The sequence below is a fragment of the Salmo salar genome, chromosome ssa03 (genome assembly GCF_905237065.1).
Source record: "Salmo salar chromosome ssa03, Ssal_v3.1, whole genome shotgun sequence".
NCBI lineage: Eukaryota > Metazoa > Chordata > Actinopteri > Salmoniformes > Salmonidae > Salmo > Salmo salar.
Window position 1 is genome coordinate 58,332,071 of NC_059444.1, and position 19,144 is coordinate 58,351,214.

At 42.0% G+C, this 19,144-nt stretch overlaps 2 protein-coding genes across 2 annotated transcripts; both read left to right on the forward strand.

Annotated features, from left to right (window-relative positions):
* Positions 1-10,117: 10,117 nt before the first annotated feature.
* LOC106600816 (keratin, type I cytoskeletal 13) lies at positions 10,118-12,664 on the forward strand. Its single transcript, XM_014192512.2, has 7 exons — positions 10,118-10,618; positions 11,064-11,146; positions 11,256-11,412; positions 11,575-11,736; positions 11,853-11,978; positions 12,094-12,314; positions 12,422-12,664. The coding sequence occupies exons 1-7, from the start codon at positions 10,166-10,168 to the stop codon at positions 12,549-12,551; spliced, it is 1,332 nt and encodes a 443-aa protein (XP_014047987.1). The 5' UTR covers positions 10,118-10,165; the 3' UTR covers positions 12,552-12,664.
* A 2,735-nt stretch (positions 12,665-15,399) lies between these two features.
* On the forward strand, positions 15,400-17,040 carry k1c1 (Keratin, type I cytoskeletal 50 kDa). The gene is given in 3 exon segments (NM_001146363.1): positions 15,400-16,023; positions 16,145-16,192; positions 16,945-17,040. Coding segments are annotated over 3 exon segments (270 nt in total). The 5' UTR covers positions 15,400-15,830; the 3' UTR covers positions 16,974-17,040.
* Positions 17,041-19,144: the final 2,104 nt, after the last annotated feature.

Below are 19,144 nucleotides of genomic sequence, written 5' to 3' on the forward strand. Positions count from 1 at the left end.
TTAAGGTTAGATACATACGATTTCAGGCAATTAAAACCATAGTGATGTAAGGAAGTAGGATGTTGCATAGAACGATTGAGCAGCGACTTGAGCTACTCGTTCATTCATCAAAGGTCCGGGATGACATGAGGCAAGGCCAGAATGGGAGTAGATGAATGGGAGGGATTGTAAGCACCTGGAGGTGGCTCATCAAAATGTCCATGACTTGGTATGGAGTTGACTTTTGGTATGTAATGGGCAGGATAAACAAATATGAACACACCCCTTACACACAGCTCAAAATAACATAGGCACAAAAGCAGCCTGTGTGTGTTAATTACATGCCATTTATCACATGCCATTCTTTCAGCCCCACACTCAAACAACATACAATGAAGCAGCGGAGTTCTGCGTGGGTAAGGCGATTTAATGTGCATTGAAGGCTGCTTCTTATTACTGTTAAATAATGCTATTGTTCAACATGACCGTTCAAATGAGAACTTGAAACAGTTGCGAAACTTTGCCTGACACTATACTGACACAAAAGGATTAAGCTGAACTTGATGACAGTACAAGTCATTGTGATTGAGAGGAATATAGCATGGGAGTGACGCTTCACATCAAACGACTTCGTTTGAAGTGACACCAGTGTCAAATGCAAATGAGTCAATGACAGACAGAAGTTAAAGATAAAAACCTGTCTGTTCAGAATCTCTGTGGTGGGAGGTTTCTCTCTCTGCACCTGTAGAAACCTCAATCATGCCTGTGGTTTCATAGCCACTCCATTGCCAAAGGATGACCAATGAACTGGTGATGATGATTCACTACTGCAGTTTGCTCGGCAGCACAATTCGGTGACTTTCAAGGAGATATACAGTACCAGTCAAAAGTTTGGACACACCTACTCATTCAAGGGTTTTTCTTTATTTAAAAAATGTTCTCCATTGTAGAATAATAGTGAACACATCAAAACTATATATGGATAACATATATGGAATCATGTAGTAACCAAAAAAAGTGTTATACAAATCAAAATATATTTTATATTTGAGATTCTTCAAAGTAGCCACCCTTTGCCTTGATGACAGCTTTGCACAATCTTGGCATTCTCTCAACCAGCTTCATGAGGAATGATTTTTCCAACAGTCTTGAAGGAGTTCCCACATATGAGCACTTGTTGGCTGCTTTTCCTTCACTCTGCGGTCCAACTCAACCCAAACCATCTCAATTGGGTTGAGGTCGGTTGATTGTGGAGGCCAGGTCATCTGATGCAGCACTCCATCACTCTCCTTCTTGGTCAAATAGTCCTTACACAGCCTGGAGGTGTGTTGGGTCATTGTCCTGTTGAAAAACAAAAGATAGTCCCACTAAGCGCAAACCAGATGGGATGGCGTATCGCTGCAGAATGATGTGGTAGCCATGCTGGTTAAGCGTGCCTTGAATTGTAAATAAATCACAGACAGTGTCACCAGAAAGCACCCTCACACCATCACACCTCATCCTCCATGCTTCACGGTGGGAACCACACATGTGGAGATCATCCGTTCACTCTGCATCTCACAAAGACACAGCTGTTGGAACCAAAAATCTACAATTTGGACTCATCAGACCAATGGACAGATTTCCACCGGTCTAATGTCCATTGCTCATGTTTCTTGGCCCAAGCAAGTCTCATCATCTTATTGGTGTCCTTTAGTAGTGGTTTCTTTACAGCAATTCGACCATGAAGGCCTGATTCACACAGTCTCCTCTGAACAGTTGATGTTGAGATGTGTCTGTTACTTGAACTCTGTGAGGTATAATTTATTTGGGCTACAATCTAAGGTGCAGTTAACTATAATGAACTTATCCTCTGCAGCAGAGGTAACTCTGGGTCTTCCTGTCCTGTGGCGGTCCTCATGAGAGCCAGTTTCATCATAGCGCTTGATGGTTTTTGAAACTGCACTTGAAGAAACTTTCAAAGTTCTTGAAATGTTCCGAATTGACTGACCTTCATGTCTTAAAGTACTGATGGACTGTCATTTCTCTTTGCTTATTTGAGCTGTTCTTGTCATAATATGGACTTGGTCTTTTACCAAATAGGGCTTTCTTCTGTATACCAACCCTACTTTGTCACAACACAACTGATTGGCTCAAACACATTAAGAAGGAAAGAAATTCCACAAATTAACTTTTAACAAGGCACACCTTTTAATTGAAATGCATTCCAGGTGACTAATTCATGAAGCTGGTTGAGAGAATACCAAGAGTGTGCAAAGCTGTCATCAAGGCAAAGGGTGGCTACTTTGAAGAATCTCAAATCTCAAATATATTTTTATATGTTTAACACTTTTTTGGTTACTTCATGAGTCCATATGTGTTATTTCATTGTTTTGATGTCTTCACTATTATTCTATAATGTAGAAAATTGTTAAAATGAAGAAAACCCCTTGAATGAGTAGGTGTGTCCAAACTTTTGACTGGTACTGTACATGAGCTATCGCAAACTCACACGCTAATGGTAAGGATGTCTGTAGGGTTAGAGCTATTCTTTTGTCCAAGGAATGTTTTTTATTACAATTTGTGAATTAGTTGTGCAGACTGGTGCGGCTTCCGCTTCAGTGTGTTTAAGCTGTGCCAGCACAGAAGTGATTTTATTGAAAATAATTAGGCATCATGGACGGACATGATTTGATTATTGGTGTTCTCCAAGGCTGTCACGAATGCTAGGAGTGGTGGTAGGAGTCAGGCGCAGAGGTAAGGAAAAATTAGATTTATTTTCTCTGGTACGACACGGTCGACACCAACACAACAGGCGTGTGAACAAAATTACCAACCCATACACAACGGGCACACAGTCCGGAAAGAAAATAATCCAAGCAGATCGCCAAGCACATCAAACAAGCACACTGACGATACAATAATCCCGCACAAACCTGGGCGGGCTAAACAGGCTTAAATAACCACAAATCAACACACACAAATAAGGAACAGGTGCAAACAATAAGACATACCAACAGAAAAGGAAAAAGGGATCAGTGGCGGCTAGTAGGCCGGCGACGACGAGCAGGCAGGGGAGCCACCTTCGGTGGGATTCGTGACAAAGGCTCTGTATTGGGGCCCGCTAAATTCACTTTTAACATTTGCAATCCCTGGTTGAGGTTTGGCATGTTAAACCAAACTTCTCAGGCTTCATTCTCAAAAAGGCAAACATGATGTAGGCAAATCCCAGAGAGAGAGGTTCACTACTGTTAACTATTATCCCAAATAATTGCACATGGACTGGGGACAATGGACTGGGGACATTTTGACAACAGATGCCAAATAGCCTACTCAATCATGATATTGTAATTGTTCAAATCATAAAAGACCAGAGATGGTCTTCTTTATCATTGCTGTAGTAAATCTTATCAGCAATCCAAGTTGCCATGGACCAGCAAAAATGTCCCCACCCCTCCCCCATACACACACAAACTCTCTCTCTCTTTTTGTGTGTGTGTGCGAACCAACCCTTGTGTATGGGTGTACCATTGTGTACATGCTGTTTTATGTGTTCATTTTTAGATTATATGTAGACCAGGGTTAGCTGATCTGTTTTTGTAGGAGCCCTAGCTGTGCCTTCTGTGGGAAGAGATAGCTTGTAGCTTCATCCTTAAAGCTCACCCATCTGTTTTTCTTATCTGCGGGGGTGAAAAGCATCTGGCTCTCGCTTTGATTGCTTGCATAACACTGTGGGCGGATGAATTCACCATGCACGCACAAATAAAAAGCAGCGCAAATCTGCTGTAGAGCGTGGAAAGGTCAGGTATTGCATACATTCCTCACTTAAACCGACCGTGTCAGTTACAATGCTCCATTGACTGTGTGTCACCAGTTCTTGTCCCATCCATACTTCAAAAGTTGTTTTACTTCATGCAGAGGCACGTTGCCAAAGCTTGCAGTTAAGCCTGAGGCAAGAGGAAGTAGCGTAAAGTTTTGTTTGGATTACTGCCAGAAATCAAAATAAAGACAAGCACCTACTTTAAAGGTTAAGGCTTGTTCTGGCATGATCATATTGAATTCAATAGACATAAAATAGTATCACTTGGCTTTTGAGAAAAGCGGGGTTAATCACATTTTACACTGCTTCACCTGTTCTCAGTAACTGATATAAGATATACAGGTTGGTCATAAGTAGGGAAGGCTAGGACAGGAAGTGGTTTACAGGTTTTCATGAATGGGCTGGGATGCAGCCATAGAGTCGACATTCAGACTGTGAATCACAGGTTAACAACCACTTCTCTTATCTCAGTAAGACCCAACCCTCCCTCCCACTCAGTCTCCCGACCCACACCTCCCACTAGTCACAACCAATGTCATTTATTCTTAAGACTCTCTTACCAAATTGGTATCTTGCGAAACATCTGTGTACATGTTTATTCTGATTTGTGGCATAGGCCAATAACTGTGCATGGCTGTAATTCGTTTCATTGCACACAGCTGTTAAATGATGTAGAAGCAGTTAACAGACAAATCATCTAATAATTCAGTGGTTCATCAAACAACTCAACTCCTTGCTATGGGATCAAGTGCTGCAGCTTTTTTTCAGTGGAAGGTTGGGCTCGATTGCTTCACTTGCTAGGCCCTTTGTTACATGGAATATTGCTGAAATCCAAGATGGAGAAAAGACTGGGCTTAATCAAATGGGACTGTTGACATCACACTGCCTGTATTCATCTTTTACAACATCTCAATCGCGTTTATATTTGTTCACTCCTTTTAGACCAGTTTCTACTGCACCATTAGTGTCAAAAACGTATTGTTCGTTCCACGGTAAAAGTGTCAAGTTAATTCAACACTTTAGTTACTTAGATGGAAGTGGTAAGGGGATCATGCATGACATTTCCTTATATGGTAAAGATCCCCCTTTCCAAAACTGCAAGGAGCTCACAGAGAAAGCCCACGCCTGATGAACATCTTGCAAATGAATGAGACAAGATAGAACAGCCTTAACCAGTTTACTCCAGGGTTTAGGTTTGACATCTCTAAATGTAACCCATTAGATTTACTATTTTTTTTAAAGCAAGTTACCATAAACTATCACTATGGTTACAGAGTATTAATATGCTCCGGCTGAACTATTTAGTTATAGAATATACACTGAGTGTACAAAACATGAGGAACATTCCTCATATTGATTTCCAGCCACTTTTGCATTCAAAACAGCTGGGGCGTGGACTCTACAAGGTGTCGAAAGCGTTCCACAGGGATGCTGGCCCATGTTGACTCCAATGTTTTCCACAGTTGTGTCAAGTTGGCTGGATGTCCTTTGGGTGGTAGACCATTCTTTTTACACACGGGAAACTGTTGAGCGTGAAAAACCCAGCAGCGTTGCAGTTCTTGACACACTTAAACCAGTGTGCCTGGCACCTACTAACATACCCCGTTCAAAGACACTTCAATATTTTGTCTTGCCCATTCACCCTCTGAATGGCACACATACACGATTCATGTCTCAATTGTCTCAAGGCTTAACCTGTCTCCTCCCCTTCATCTACACTGATTGAAGCGGATTTAACATCAATTTAACATCAATAAGGGATCATAGCTTTCACCTGGATTCACCTGGTCAGTCTATGTGATGGAAAGAGCAGGTGTTCCTAATGTTTTGTACACTCAGTATAGTCTATGTGGCTGAAAAGTGAAGTGACCTAGAAGTTGGCATAATTAGTTCCAACAGAGTAATGGGCTTGTGAGAGTGAGAGTTTGTGAGAGTATATAAGGGAAATGTAGAGAAAAAGTAAACATCTCATGCATCCTGTCTTTACAAACCAAACATATTGATACAACGGTAGCTAAGATGGGGAGAAGTCTGTCCATAATAAAGCGTTACTCTGCCTTCTTAACAACACTGTCAACAAGGCAGGTCCTACAGACCCTGGTTTTGTCACACCTAGACAACTGTTCAGTATTGTGGTCAGGTGCCACAAAGAGGGACTTAGGAACATTTCAGTTGGCTCAGAACAGTGCAGCACTGCTGGCCCTTAACAGTACACGGAGAGCTAACATTAATGATATGCATGTCAATCTCTCATGGCTCAAAGTGGAAGAGAGATTGACGTCATCACAACTTGTTTTTGTAAGAAGTGTTGACAAGCTGAATCTACAGAGCTGTCTGTTTAAACTACTAGCACACAGCTCGGACACCCATGCATACCCCACAAGACATGCCATCAGAGGTCTCTTCACAGTCCCCAAGTCCTGAACAGACTATGGGAGGGGCACAGTACTACATAAAGCCATGACTACATGGAACTCTATTCCACATCAGGTAACTGATGCAAGCAGTAGAATCAGATTTAAAAAACAGGTAAAAATACACCTTTTGGAACATCGGGGACTGTAAAGAGACACACACAAAGGTACAAACACACGCATACGCATACATTGTAATATTTGTTGTAATAGTTGTATGGTGGTATTATACATTTTGTATTGTACATTTTGTATTGTAGATATGTAGTGGTGTAATAATGTTATATGATGTACTGTTGAACCTTTTGTTTTATATGTAATGTAAGTGCTTTAATGTGTTTGGACCCCAGCAAGAGTAGCTGCTGCCAGGGATCCCTAATAAATACAAATACAAAATACAAATATTATAATACTGTATTCAATAGTGCAGTCAAGTAGCAAGGCCCTTAAACCGGACAAACGCCAATACCATTGTGCCTGCTGGGATGGTATGAATTGATGGGGTTGAATCAGAGAAAGGCTTGTGGAAAACAAATGGCTGCATAGGCAAATAGGCATGTGGTGGCTTTGCAAATAGGGATCCAATTTGACTTGAAAATAGGGTGTGTCACAGTTTTTATCAGTGGTAAAACCCTGAGTGTGCTCAGTCCCCTTCCTTTTAAATATTCCTTTTCAAACCTTCTAAGGCAAATAACTCCGGATTGCGTGTTCAGAGCATATAGGCTAGTTCTTTAAAAATCAGCCAAGTCAGCGAATGTTTGAGCTAGTTTCTGACAGGGCCAGGTGCCTTGCACTGTTTGTATATAGTGTTTTAATGTTGAGATAGGTTAAAGTAAGAACCAAGACTTGAGATCGGTTAGCCATTTCAACCGATAGATTTTTCAATTCTCTGAGGGCCGGGTGTTGACACATAGGTGGGGCATGTCAATGTTTAACCCACAACATTTAAAGGTTATAAAAGCTTGTTTGTGTTACTAGGAAACTAGGAGTGACTGATAGTGACTGCAGAAGTGATTTCTGGGTAACAACTACTGTTACATTTAGTTTTATCTTACTTTTTGCATTATGATTGTCAAGTGCTATATACCACACATTGCAGTGTGCACCCTTGTTGATTTTTTTCTAATCTTCCACAAGTCAAAAACACCTTAAACCAACTTAAGCCCTGTAGCCTCTCTTATAGTGACACACCTCACAAACCAGATCTAGCAGTCCCACCATTAACCTGTTAGGCATGTTGCCTTTCACTCAGTCACACCACATATTCATAATGAATAGATTCCTTAACGCATGCTTTAATTGTTCCCATCCCCATAGTTTATATAAAGGATTATGAGAGCTTTAAAATGGTTGTAGGCTATACCTTACCTATAAGTACAGCCACTGTAAATCATGGCTCTATGTGAGGAGATGAAAGGATCAAACAAAAGGCACCCTTTTCAATTACTGGCCATAAAGACTGCAATATGGGATGTTTTAGAGGTTTTCATGTGTTGCTCACAGTGGTGTAAAGTAACTAAGTAAAAATACTTTGCGGTACTACTTAAGTAGTTTTTTGGGGTTTATGTACTTTACTATTTACTCCACTACATTCCTAAAGAAAATATGTACTTTTTACTCCCATACACTTTCCTTGACACCCAAAAGTACATGTTACATTTTGAATTCTCAGGCAGGACAGCAATATGGTACAATTCATGCACCTATCAATATAATGTCTTGTCATCCCTACTGCCTCTGATCTGGCACACTCACTAAACTCAAACACTGTGTTTGTAAATTATGTCTGACTGTTGGAATGTGCCCCTGGCTGTCCGTAGACAGCTTAATACAGGCGTTTACAACCTTTATGCCTGGAAGAGGTATTTTCTACACCACTGGTTGTTGAAATGATTGTTAAAAGACAATAACCTTCACCCTCATTCACCTTTCTCTCAGTCCCAAGTGTTTTCTCGCTTGGCCTGAAACACTAAGTGCATTTTAACATGCAGAGACCCAGCCAGGTGACAGGAGAGATGCATTCCTGTGACACATACAACAGATATACAATACAATACACAACCAAAACAATGAAGGACTAAGTAAAAACATGGTTGTGAATAATGTAACACACTGAATGCATTTATGGTATGAAAGAGTATGGAGCTTATAGACCAGTTACAGTTAGTGGGGAAAATGTGAGTTTGGTGTTTCCACTGTTCTACCGTCAGTTACCATCAGACTCAATAAATGTTAGCCATGGTAAAGCCACAAGATGCAGCGACAGAGGAAGCTTAGAGAGAGAAGACAGAGAAACGATTGTTTCAGTAGGACAAAGTGACAATTCTTTGGCTGACAGGGATCCTGCTGGACGAATCGTAAAAGAGACTTTATTTACACATAACATTTAGAGAGGGTTTGTTTAAACGACCTCTACTGCGGATGATAAATGAAGAGGCCTGTATGGGGCTGGGGACCAATCTTGCGTGACCACAGGTTAGACTGGTTTTTGTACAAGCAGAAACCTGCAGGGGTCCACAACGAAACTAATCAGATGAAACCGTGAATGAGATATGGGTTCAGTCAGTGTACATAGAATTATACAAGTGTTACGACAATTATATACAAACCCTGTAATCAAAGAGACTAAAGAATAATTATCTTGCGGTAACAAACATATTTTGATGGCAAGATAGGTAGAGGATGGCATGTACCGGTAAATAACATATTTACATGCCTGCATCATCGATGAATGAACATTTTTTAAGATCCATGTCATCCCCTTACGCAGAGATTCAGCAGCTGATGATGAGAACAGGCAAGTATCATCTTGTCTTAAACATTTTTAGGTGTAAGGGCTTTATCTAATGCTTCACATCAAGTTTTGGCTTTGCTCCTCCCTCGTTAATGATTTCAGGTGCACTTGAGGCTGTTAGCAACGCAACATCGTTAGCTTATAACCACAAATGTAATGGTAGTGTTTTAACTATAAAGATGGTGAAAGGTAGCTCAGTAGCTCAAGGCTTGAGCTGTGGTATGTTTTCCTATTCAGACAGACACAGGTTACAAACAACAATTCAAAACGTATAAATGGCATTAATAAGACCCAATAGTGTGGCTTAATTTCATGCCAATTCTTAATAACTTATAGATTGATTATTAAGTGAGTGTAACAAAAACTCATGCTATCTTAGACTGGATCGGCTTTTGATTAATTTGTTTATTAGGGAAAAACACTAATTCAATGCAATCCATGCACTGTTATCATTGTTGATTCAAGATTATACAGCGCTTAAGTGTGATTCTGCAGGCAATGAATAGTGTGTGTTGTTGACCAAAGAACTGGTTTACTTCGTAATCCAGGTGTGCACATTGCAAAGCTGCTGCCAGAACATTTTGTGAATCCAGGGCACCACATTCCTTCATGGAAGGCTGAGTTGTAAGTAGTTGTTGAAAGTTGGCATGGAGATGGCCTTGACTTAATGAGCTATCTTTAGCCAGTCCACACACACTTCTCATCATTAGTGTCCTACTGCCACAGCTAGGATGCCGTGTGTAATCAGGGGGAAAGTTACTCTTTAACCAAGGCGCAAGCTCTAAATTGTGTTTTAAGTCAAATTTATATTAAAGATGAACTTTCAATGGTTTAGTGTGTTTTAATCCTGACAGTACATTATTAAGCATGTGCTCTGCAGACTGATACTCTCTGACGAGCAGAATACATGACGATTGATAAGAAATGACATCTCAGAACACGCTGCCCTTTCCCACACCCCCAAGCAATTGACAGATTGAGTCTGTCATGCCTGTGTGCGCGCGTTTGCTTTTTATGACTTAAATAGAAGACTTTGGGGAGGTGTTCCTCCCACGCCTTTTATTATCTTTTCCCTCCCACCTCTAACCCCCCCCCCCGTGAAGTTGTATAAAACAACCAGCCCTTTTCCTCCACTCTTCACTAAGTCCTCTCCAGCTAGAGCAGTAAGACTCAATCAACATGTCCTTCTCCAGCAGCAGCTTCATGTCCTCTGGTGGATCCATGAGGGGAGCACCTATGGGCTTCTCTCACCTCTCCATGTCTGGAGGTGGCAGCCGCATTGGTGGCATGAGGGCCGGCAGCGTGTACGGGGGTGCAGGTGGCTCTGGGGTCCGCATCTCCAGTTCCAGTGCATCCAGGTCCTTCTCTGCTGGTGGTGGTTTTGGCATGGGTGGTGGTGGAGGTGGCTTCAACCTGTCTGATGGCCTGGACCTGCACGTGTCTGCCAACGAGAAGGCCACCATGCAGAACCTGAACGACCGTCTGGCCACTTACCTGGACAAGGTCCGCTCCCTGGAGACGGCCAATGCTGATCTGGAGCACAAAATCCGCATGTTCCTGGAGGCCAAGACCTCCCCCACTGGTCGTGACTACAGTGCCTTCCATCTCTCTATCACCGAACTCCAAGGCAAGGTATGTCAGTCAACTCGTTTACAACTACAGTACACCATTATGACTACTTTTACCACTTGTTTATAAAGGCTGGGTTTTACGGCCACTGATAGCTGTTACCTTACTATTGTGGAAGAGGAAGTGGAGTGCCAGTTACTCCAAGGCACAAAATAAACACCACTACTTAGTAAGCCTTCACCAGTAACCCGATAATGTCAAGGACAATATCATAAATCTAGTTCATGGCCATTACCGCGTTGATTATTCTTAAATGTAGCTTTATCATTAATACCATTGTGCACTGTGAATGCAGTGTATGTATCCCCAGGGTCATTGATCTCTGGTTCAATGTCAGACACACTAACACACCCAAAACTGCCTCAAAATCAGATCAAGTTTATAGCGCCATTCATTTAATCACTCCAGATAAAACTGTTAAACTCCAAAACTTAATTTTCTCTTTCAGATCCACGATGCCACACGCATCAACAGTGGAATCTACCTCAGCATTGACAACGCCAAGCTGGCAGCAGATGACTTCAGGGTCAAGTGGGTGACATCATGAATGATCACAATAAATATGCATCAATCCATACTGTCTTCAATAGATAGAGTATATCTTTAGTCCAGTAAACAAAGCTGTTTTGATTTTGCTTAGGTATGAGAACGAGCTGTCCATGAGGCAGTCTGTGGAGGCCGACATCAGTGGCCTGAGGAGGGCGCTGGATGACCTGACCATGGCCAGATCTGACCTGGAGATGCAGATTGAGGGGCTGAGAGAGGAGTTGGTCTTCCTCAAGAAGAACCACGAGGAGGTGAGTCTGAGTGACTATAGATTTAGTCAAACAAAAGTAATTGCCAAGCTTCATGACTATTTGTCATCAGCTGATTGGGGGGGGGGGGGGGGAATCATCAATATCATGCATAATGAGTAATGCATGACTGAGGTTGACCCAGACTATCCATAATTCCTTTAGGAGCTGTTGTCCATGCGTGCCCAGATGAGCGGCCAGGTCCATGTGGAGGTTGACGCTGCACCACAGGAAGACCTCAGCAAAGTCATGGCTGAGATTCGCGAACACTACGAGGCTGTCGCTGCCAAGAACAACAGAGAACTGGAGGGCTGGTTCCACGCCAAGGTAATACTGTTTCTCATTATAAAAATGATTCCATAATTTAGGTCCACGATATCCAAAATGTCCCATCAATTGAATTGTTCATGTAAAAACATTATTTTGGATGGTGTTTTCCACAGACCGAGGCGCTGAACAAGGAGGTCGCAATTAGCACAGAAGTTATCCAAACGTCCAGATCTGAAATCTCAGAAGTCAAACGTACGCTGCAGAGTCTTGAAATCGAACTGCAATCACAAATAAGCATGGTAAGACTGTTCAGAAATCAACCAAAATGATTTTGTTTCAATGTCTGCCACTCATCAATGAATTTGCTCTACTACTTCCTGATGTTTTGTTTTGCTCTTCATTTCTCTCCAATAGAAATCATCCATGGAACATACCCTCGCAGAGACAAAGAACAGTTACTCCATGCAGCTGTCAGGTTATCAGATGCAGGTGACCAACTTGGAGGAACAGTTGGTTAATCTCAGGGCTCAGCTGGAACGGCAAGGACACGAATACCGGATGCTGCTGGACATCAAGACCAGACTGGAGATGGAGATCGCCGAGTACAGGAGGCTGCTGGACGGAGAGGCTAACAGGTGAGCTTTGAGTCTCATGCCTCGTGTTTCAATTGGCATAGACATACAGTCAAAAATTGTCCACAGAATGATGGAACCTAACAGCATAGTTTTTTTTTGCTCTTCAGCATGTCATCCTCATCCTCATCCTCGTCCACAACAACACGCAAGGTGGTGACTATTGTGGAGGAAATGGTGGACGGCAAGGTGGTCAGCTCCACCAGTTCCTCTGCTGGGACACTGGTTGCCTCCCCATGAGAAACATCTTGAACCAGAAATGTCACAACAAAGAACACCATGTCGCTGATGACTGCTGTCAAACTTTCCCAAAGAGATTAAGAAATAAACGTGCTCTGAGCTGTTGAAACTGACTTTTCGTGTCCTGGCATTTTCTACTTCACATCAACTCAATACACATTTCCTGAGCATTACCTGTTCATCTAACTCTGGTAGCCTTTCCTTTTGATGTCATGTTTAACACTGACAGTTAATTAGGCTATATGGCAAAATACACTCTTTCACTTGCAAAATAACATAAACTTAAAAAATGTCTGACCAAATACTGGAAACTCAGCAAGAGGATGTTGCATGCACAAAGTGAATACATAGTGGGTCAATTTCCGCAACAACTAAGAGTGTTGAAGCGCAAGGCTAAACTTCTCAGCTGTTTTGGTCCCGTAGCTACCACTTTGTAGCAGCGTGAAGTTCACCCGTGGACATGCGCAGATACTCTGTGTGACTGTATAAGAGCAAAGTATTGCATCACGCTCATCTCATTATCTACGGTGCTGTTTGTTGCAACATCATCTCGCTATCTTTACCTTTAATTGCACACACAATACATTTATTATAAGCTAAGCCCTTATCATAGGCTATTTAAGCCCTTTGTACCCTATAAAAGGCCTCACCCCATAAATGTACAATAATGATGTCTACACTGCAGTTAACAATGTAATATGTCTGCTTACACCATAATTAACCTTTTGGTGACATACTATAAAGTTATGGAACAGTAAATAAACTGATTATATCTGGTCAATTGAAAGTCAAACAAATACTGTAAACATAGTAATCAGTTGTTAAGTCTAATTGCAGTCTATTTGAAGATGACCTTTGTCCATTTAACCCAGTTGGCCATTTAATGGTGTGTGCACTCAACGACAAGTGTCAATTATTCATATAAGATCCCCATTTATCAGCTTTTCTCTTTCACTGTTGGATTAAACAATTAATACCACAAACAGTGTTTTGGAACTTCAGCCAACCCAGTAATCTGGGAATCCCTTGGCAGTCAGACAAAACAAACGAATGAAGCTTACCCAAGTGACAAAACAATGCACAAACTGTAACTTGTAAACAATGTTTCTCATGGAAAAACAAACAAAATACGAAAGAGACTATTACAGAGAACTATAAGACACACTGACCCATGTCAGTGGATAATTGATTTACGAATCAACAGTCTGAAATACAAGTGTGGAAATCCACTCTCTGCAACAATCGCCAAAATCCGCTATCTGCAACAACTGACAAAATTCACTATCTGCAACAATCGACAAAATTCTCTATCTGCAACAACTGACAAAATCTGCTATCTGCAACAATCAATGAAATCCACTATCTGCAACAATTGACTTCTGGACTAACCAAAGCCAACATTGTAGTCGGGCTGTAAAATGTACACTATCGTTCAACAGTTTTTTTGTCGATTAAAATAACATCAAATTGATTAGAAATACAGTATCAACATTGTTAATGTTGTAAATGACTATTGTAGCTGGAAACTGACGATTTTTTATGGAATATCTACATAGGCGTACAGAGGCCCATTATCAGCAACCATCACTCCTGTGTTCCAATGGCATGTTGTGTTAGCTAATCCAAGTTTATCATTTTAAAGGCTAATTGATCATTAGAAAACCCTTTTGTAATTATGTTAGCACAGCTGAAAACCATTGTGCTGATTAAAGAAGCAATAAAACGGACCTTCTTTAGACGAGTTGAGTATTTGGAGCATCAGCATTTGTGGGTTTGATTACAGGCTCACTCAAAATGGCCAGAAACAAATAACTTTCTTCTGAAACTCGTCAGTCTATTCTTGTTCTGAGAAATTAAGACTATTCCATAAGAGAAATTGCCAAGAAACTGAAGATCTCGTACAACGCTGTGTACTACTCCCTTCACAGAACAGCGCAAACTGGTTCTAACCAGAATAGAAAGAGGAGTGGGAGTCCCCAGTGCACAACTGAGCAAGAGGACAAGTACACTAGAGAGTCTAGTTTGAGAAACAGACGCCTCACAAGTCCTCAACTGGCAGCTTCATTAAATAGTACCCGCAAAACACCAGTCTCAACATCAACAGTGAAGAGGCGACTCCGGGATGCTGGCCTTCTAGGCAGAGTTCTTCTGTTTACTGTCTGTGTTCTTTTGCCCATCTTAATCTTTTCTTTTTATTGGCCAGTCTGAGATATGGCTTTTTCTTTGCAACTCTACCTAGAAGGCCAGGCCTCCGTATGCCAATGTAGATATTCCATAAAAAATCTGCCGTTTCCAGCTACAATAGTCATTTACAACATTAACAGTGTCTACACTGTATTTCTGATTTATGTTATTTTAATGGACAAAAAAATACGTTTTTCTTTCAAAAACAAGGACATTTCTAAGTGACCCCAAACTTTTGAACGGTAGTGTAGGTTATAATCAGAATAATCAGTTAAATCCTAAAGGAAATAGCAACTTAAAGGTGTGGCCTAATGCTGGATTCTTCTGAAACTATAGGTGCAGTGTATGGACAAAGAATAAAAGCCAAGGCTCATGTTCCCTAAACAAGGACCAAACCCAGTGCATAGTTGGATCAGGTGTCAAACAGCTCGCTTCAGGAAATATTTTTCAAGGCAAAGCAGCAGGACACGCAACCAGTGTTCTACGGTTCACAATGTTCAGCGGTTGTTGCTCAGCAATGCTCTGCATTTCTTTTACCAATGGGGAAACTCTGCAATGGACTATGGTGGTCTCCTTGAAAGTAATATCTGCAAGTTTGAGACAGTAAGCTTACTACCCAACAATAGCTGATGTACAAATGAAAATAAATCAAATAAACAGCAGTGATTTGGGGATTGTTGTTACTAGTGCTCTGTCACAAAATAGAACATTGTACAGTGCTGCTGCAGGGAACCTCAGTCTGCACTAGCTAGAATTTGGGTTGTGCCAAAATGTATTTGGCAAATAAAAGGAATTACATCGGCAAATGACAGGAGTAGCAAGGAGTGGAATGTTAGCTAAAAAGACTGCCACCCAGACTAGGGTATACTACTATTTCTAGGCCCCTACCTACCTGCTTTATTGACATGTTTCTTATTTTTTTCCCTGATTTACCGGTCTTGTGCTGTATGGATGGAATTTTCCACACATTCACCTGTGTATAAACCTCAAACCCCCCTCTCCCTCCCTCATTGTCTGGCATAAAAGGAGCCGTGTCCAACCACTCTGCACTCATTCCCCTCCAGCCAGAGCAGTACGACAGCAGCCTCCGTCACCATGACCTCCTTCTCAAACCGCAGCTTTGTGGCCTCTGGTGGATCCATGAGAATGGGCTATCCTCGCTATTCCGGTGGTAGCATGGGAGGTGGACAGATCAGCGCCATGAGGGCCGGCAGCGAGTATGGGGATGCAGGTGGCTCCGGGGTGCGCATCTCCAATGCCTCTAACACTTGCTCTGCTGGTGGTGGTTTTGGCCTGGGTGGTGGGGCTGGTGGCTTCAACGTGTCTGACTCTGTCGATGTGAACGAGAACAAGAAAGTCACCATGCAGAACCTGAACGACCGTCTGTCCTCCTACCTGGACAAGGTCCGCTCCCTGGAGAAGGCCAACGCTGATCTGGAGCATAAGATCTGCATGTTCCTGGAGGCCAGGACCAAGACAGAATTTCATGACTGGACTGCCTTCAAGGTTACCATCCATGAACTCCAAGACAGGGTAAGGCCACCAATTCCAGGCTTAGATACTATAAAATTAACATCTGGCAGAAAGCGCTATATAGCAAAGAAGTAACATTGTACATAGGAAGACAGATTAGTGTAAAGTCTATATGAAAATGAGAGGTCAGTTTAAAGCAAATGCACACTGGGTTTTTTCAATGACAAACTAAAAAATGTAATTCTGTTGGCAGAGCAACGTATTGGTTTATTTATTTTTAAGGGTGTTGTTGTGGAGGGGTGCAGTCAGTTTTTTTTTAGGAACGGGCGGTTTCTCAGATTTGACTACTTGTCCCAATAATGCCCAATGTTTGTGAATATGAGCTGCATCAGCTGGAAGAGATTCCAGACCAAGTTTCCCGTAAGGATTATTTTTTTCTTGTGTCTCGAGCCACACCCAAACAGAGCTCCGCAGAGTCAAAACGTTTTCACTAAGGATGAGGGGGTATTTAGAAAGGGATACTTCAATATTTAGCTGAAGAATAAATGTACGCTATATTTTAGTTCAGCTGTCAGTATGTGCATTATAGCTAGTTTTGCTAACATGCTTAAAATAAAATAAAAATTATGTATTTTGTCATTATCAGCTGCATGTAAGCAGATACATTTTTGTCCAGTGCAACCACAAAGCCTACATAGAAATGCCTCTTTCACAATAGATTTTTCCTATTTTTTTACCTATAGTGATCAACTTTCCATCAGATGACCGCAGCTATTTTGAACCGCCATCTTGCCCTCTGCTGTCTTCTATTCCATTGTGGAGCTTTCACTGTGGTGTATTTACAGAGCTCCGTTCTCCTAACGTTGGAAACACACCACTACACCCACTACACACTGCCAAACAATGCTTCTGGTCCACAGAAGACTTTCTATGTGAAATCTGATCTCAGTAATCCACCCATAAAATCGGAGACATACCTCTGTGCCCTCTTTCAGATCGTTGATGCCACTCATTTGAACGGAGGGATCAATCTGGCCATTGACAACGCTAAGCTGGCCACAGATGACTTTCAAGCGAAGTGAGTCTGAGGATAACTGACACAGAACAACCACAGGGTGGGACTAAAAGACATTTCATGTTGTGCCTAGATAGATTATTCTCAAAATGTGTTATAGAATAATGTTGAAATCAATCACTAATTTAGACAATAAACATACACTGCATATGGCAGAGAAATATAATCTTTGCTTGCATAAATGATCAGTAAGATAAAATAGCTGACATGAAAAAAAGTTAGAACTAAGAACCTTGTTGATGCATTGATGTTACAAAGGTATGAGAATGAGCTGGCTAGGAGGCAGGCTGTGGAGCCCGACATCAATGGGCTGAGGAGGGTGCTGGACGAGCTGACCTTGGCCAGATCTAACCTAGAGATGCAGATTGAGGGGCTGAGAGAGGAGTTGACCCAGCTCAAGATGAACCACGAGGAGGTGGGTTTGACATAGACCTCAAGCAGAGGCTATGGGGTGAACGTTGCTATGATTCAACTTTAGGCTACTATGTGATGATGAGGCACAGGTTTGAATATTGACCAGATATATGTTAATGCTTTCTTCCCAGGACCTCTTGGCCATGCATAATCAGATGAGCGGCCAGGTCAACGTGGAGGTGGACGCTGCACCACAGGAAGACCTCACCAAAGTCATGGCTGAAATCCGCGACCACTACGAGGCCGTCGCTAACAAGAACTGTAAAGATCTGGAGGGCTGGTTCAATGCCAAGGTTATACTGCATCCTTTCTTTCTGGCCAATGACATGTTTATGTTTTCCAGTTATGGTCTTCAGTGAATGTAATCAGTAATGACCCCCTACGGCCTGCTGTCTTTCATTCACAGTCAGAAGAAATCAACAATGTCGTGGCAGTCAGCACAGAGACCCTCCAATCATCCAGATCTGAAATAACTGAAGTTAAGCGCACGCTGCAAAGTCTAGAAATCGAACTCCAATCCCAACTCAGCATGGTGAGATAAACATAAAATACAAAGTTGAAAAATTGTATACCTATGCACTTACATCCAGTCGTCTATAAAAGCCTCTCTCTCTGTCTGTCTCTATCTCTCTTTCTTTCTTTCTTACTTATTCCTGTCAGAAAGCATCCCTGGAAGGCACCCTGGCTGATACACAGAGCCGCTATGCCAATATGCTAGCCGGCTACCAGAGGCAGGTGACCAGCCTGGAGGACCAGCTTGGTCATCTTCGTGCTGACCTGGACCGCCAGGGCCAACAGTACAGAATGCTACTGGACATCAAGACCAGGTTGGAGATGGAGATCGCTGAGTACAGGAGGCTGCTGGATGGAGAGTTTTCCAGGTGAGCCTGGATCTTTACATAAATCATAGAAAAACAATGGTCTTGAAATGTGTGTGGCAAAAATCATTGAGCCAAAGTAGGCCTTCCTAACAATATTGTCTCTGCCTCCACAGTCCCTCAACCGCCATCACCACTAATACCTTTTTGCAGAAGGTGGTGACCTATGTGCAGGAGATTGTTGACGGCGAGGTGGTCAGCACCAACTCAGACGCTGTGCAAGAGATCGTGGATGAGGATAAATCTTGAATTGGGAGCCACACAGAACAGAACACATCATCGAGATGGTCAATACCAATTCTAAAATGTCACCACGTTTCTTGCCCTTGGTAAATTTTTTATCATTTAGTGTTATTGAAGGCCCGCAGTCAAAATGCGATGTTCCAGTGTTTTATATATATTTCCACGCTATGAGTTTGGAATAATACTGTAAAATTGTGAAGATGATTTTAATGGCATTTTAGTGTAAGAGCTGTTTGAAAAGACCGCCTGAAATGTCAGCCTGTTTTAGTGGAAAGAAGTTTTGGCAAACCTGGTGACAGCACTAATAATTAGTCATTAGATTAATA

Bases quoted from the DNA above. Each gene is read 5' to 3' on its own strand.
- LOC106600816 (XM_014192512.2), top strand. From the start codon at position 10,166: ATGTCCTTCTCCAGCAGCAGCTTCATGTCCTCTGGTGGATCCATGAGG. The intron at 11,413-11,574 runs GTGAGTCTGAGT...TAATTCCTTTAG, and splicing joins TCAAGAAGAACCACGAGGAG to GAGCTGTTGTCCATGCGTGC. The intron at 12,315-12,421 runs GTGAGCTTTGAG...TTTGCTCTTCAG, and splicing joins CTGGACGGAGAGGCTAACAG to CATGTCATCCTCATCCTCAT.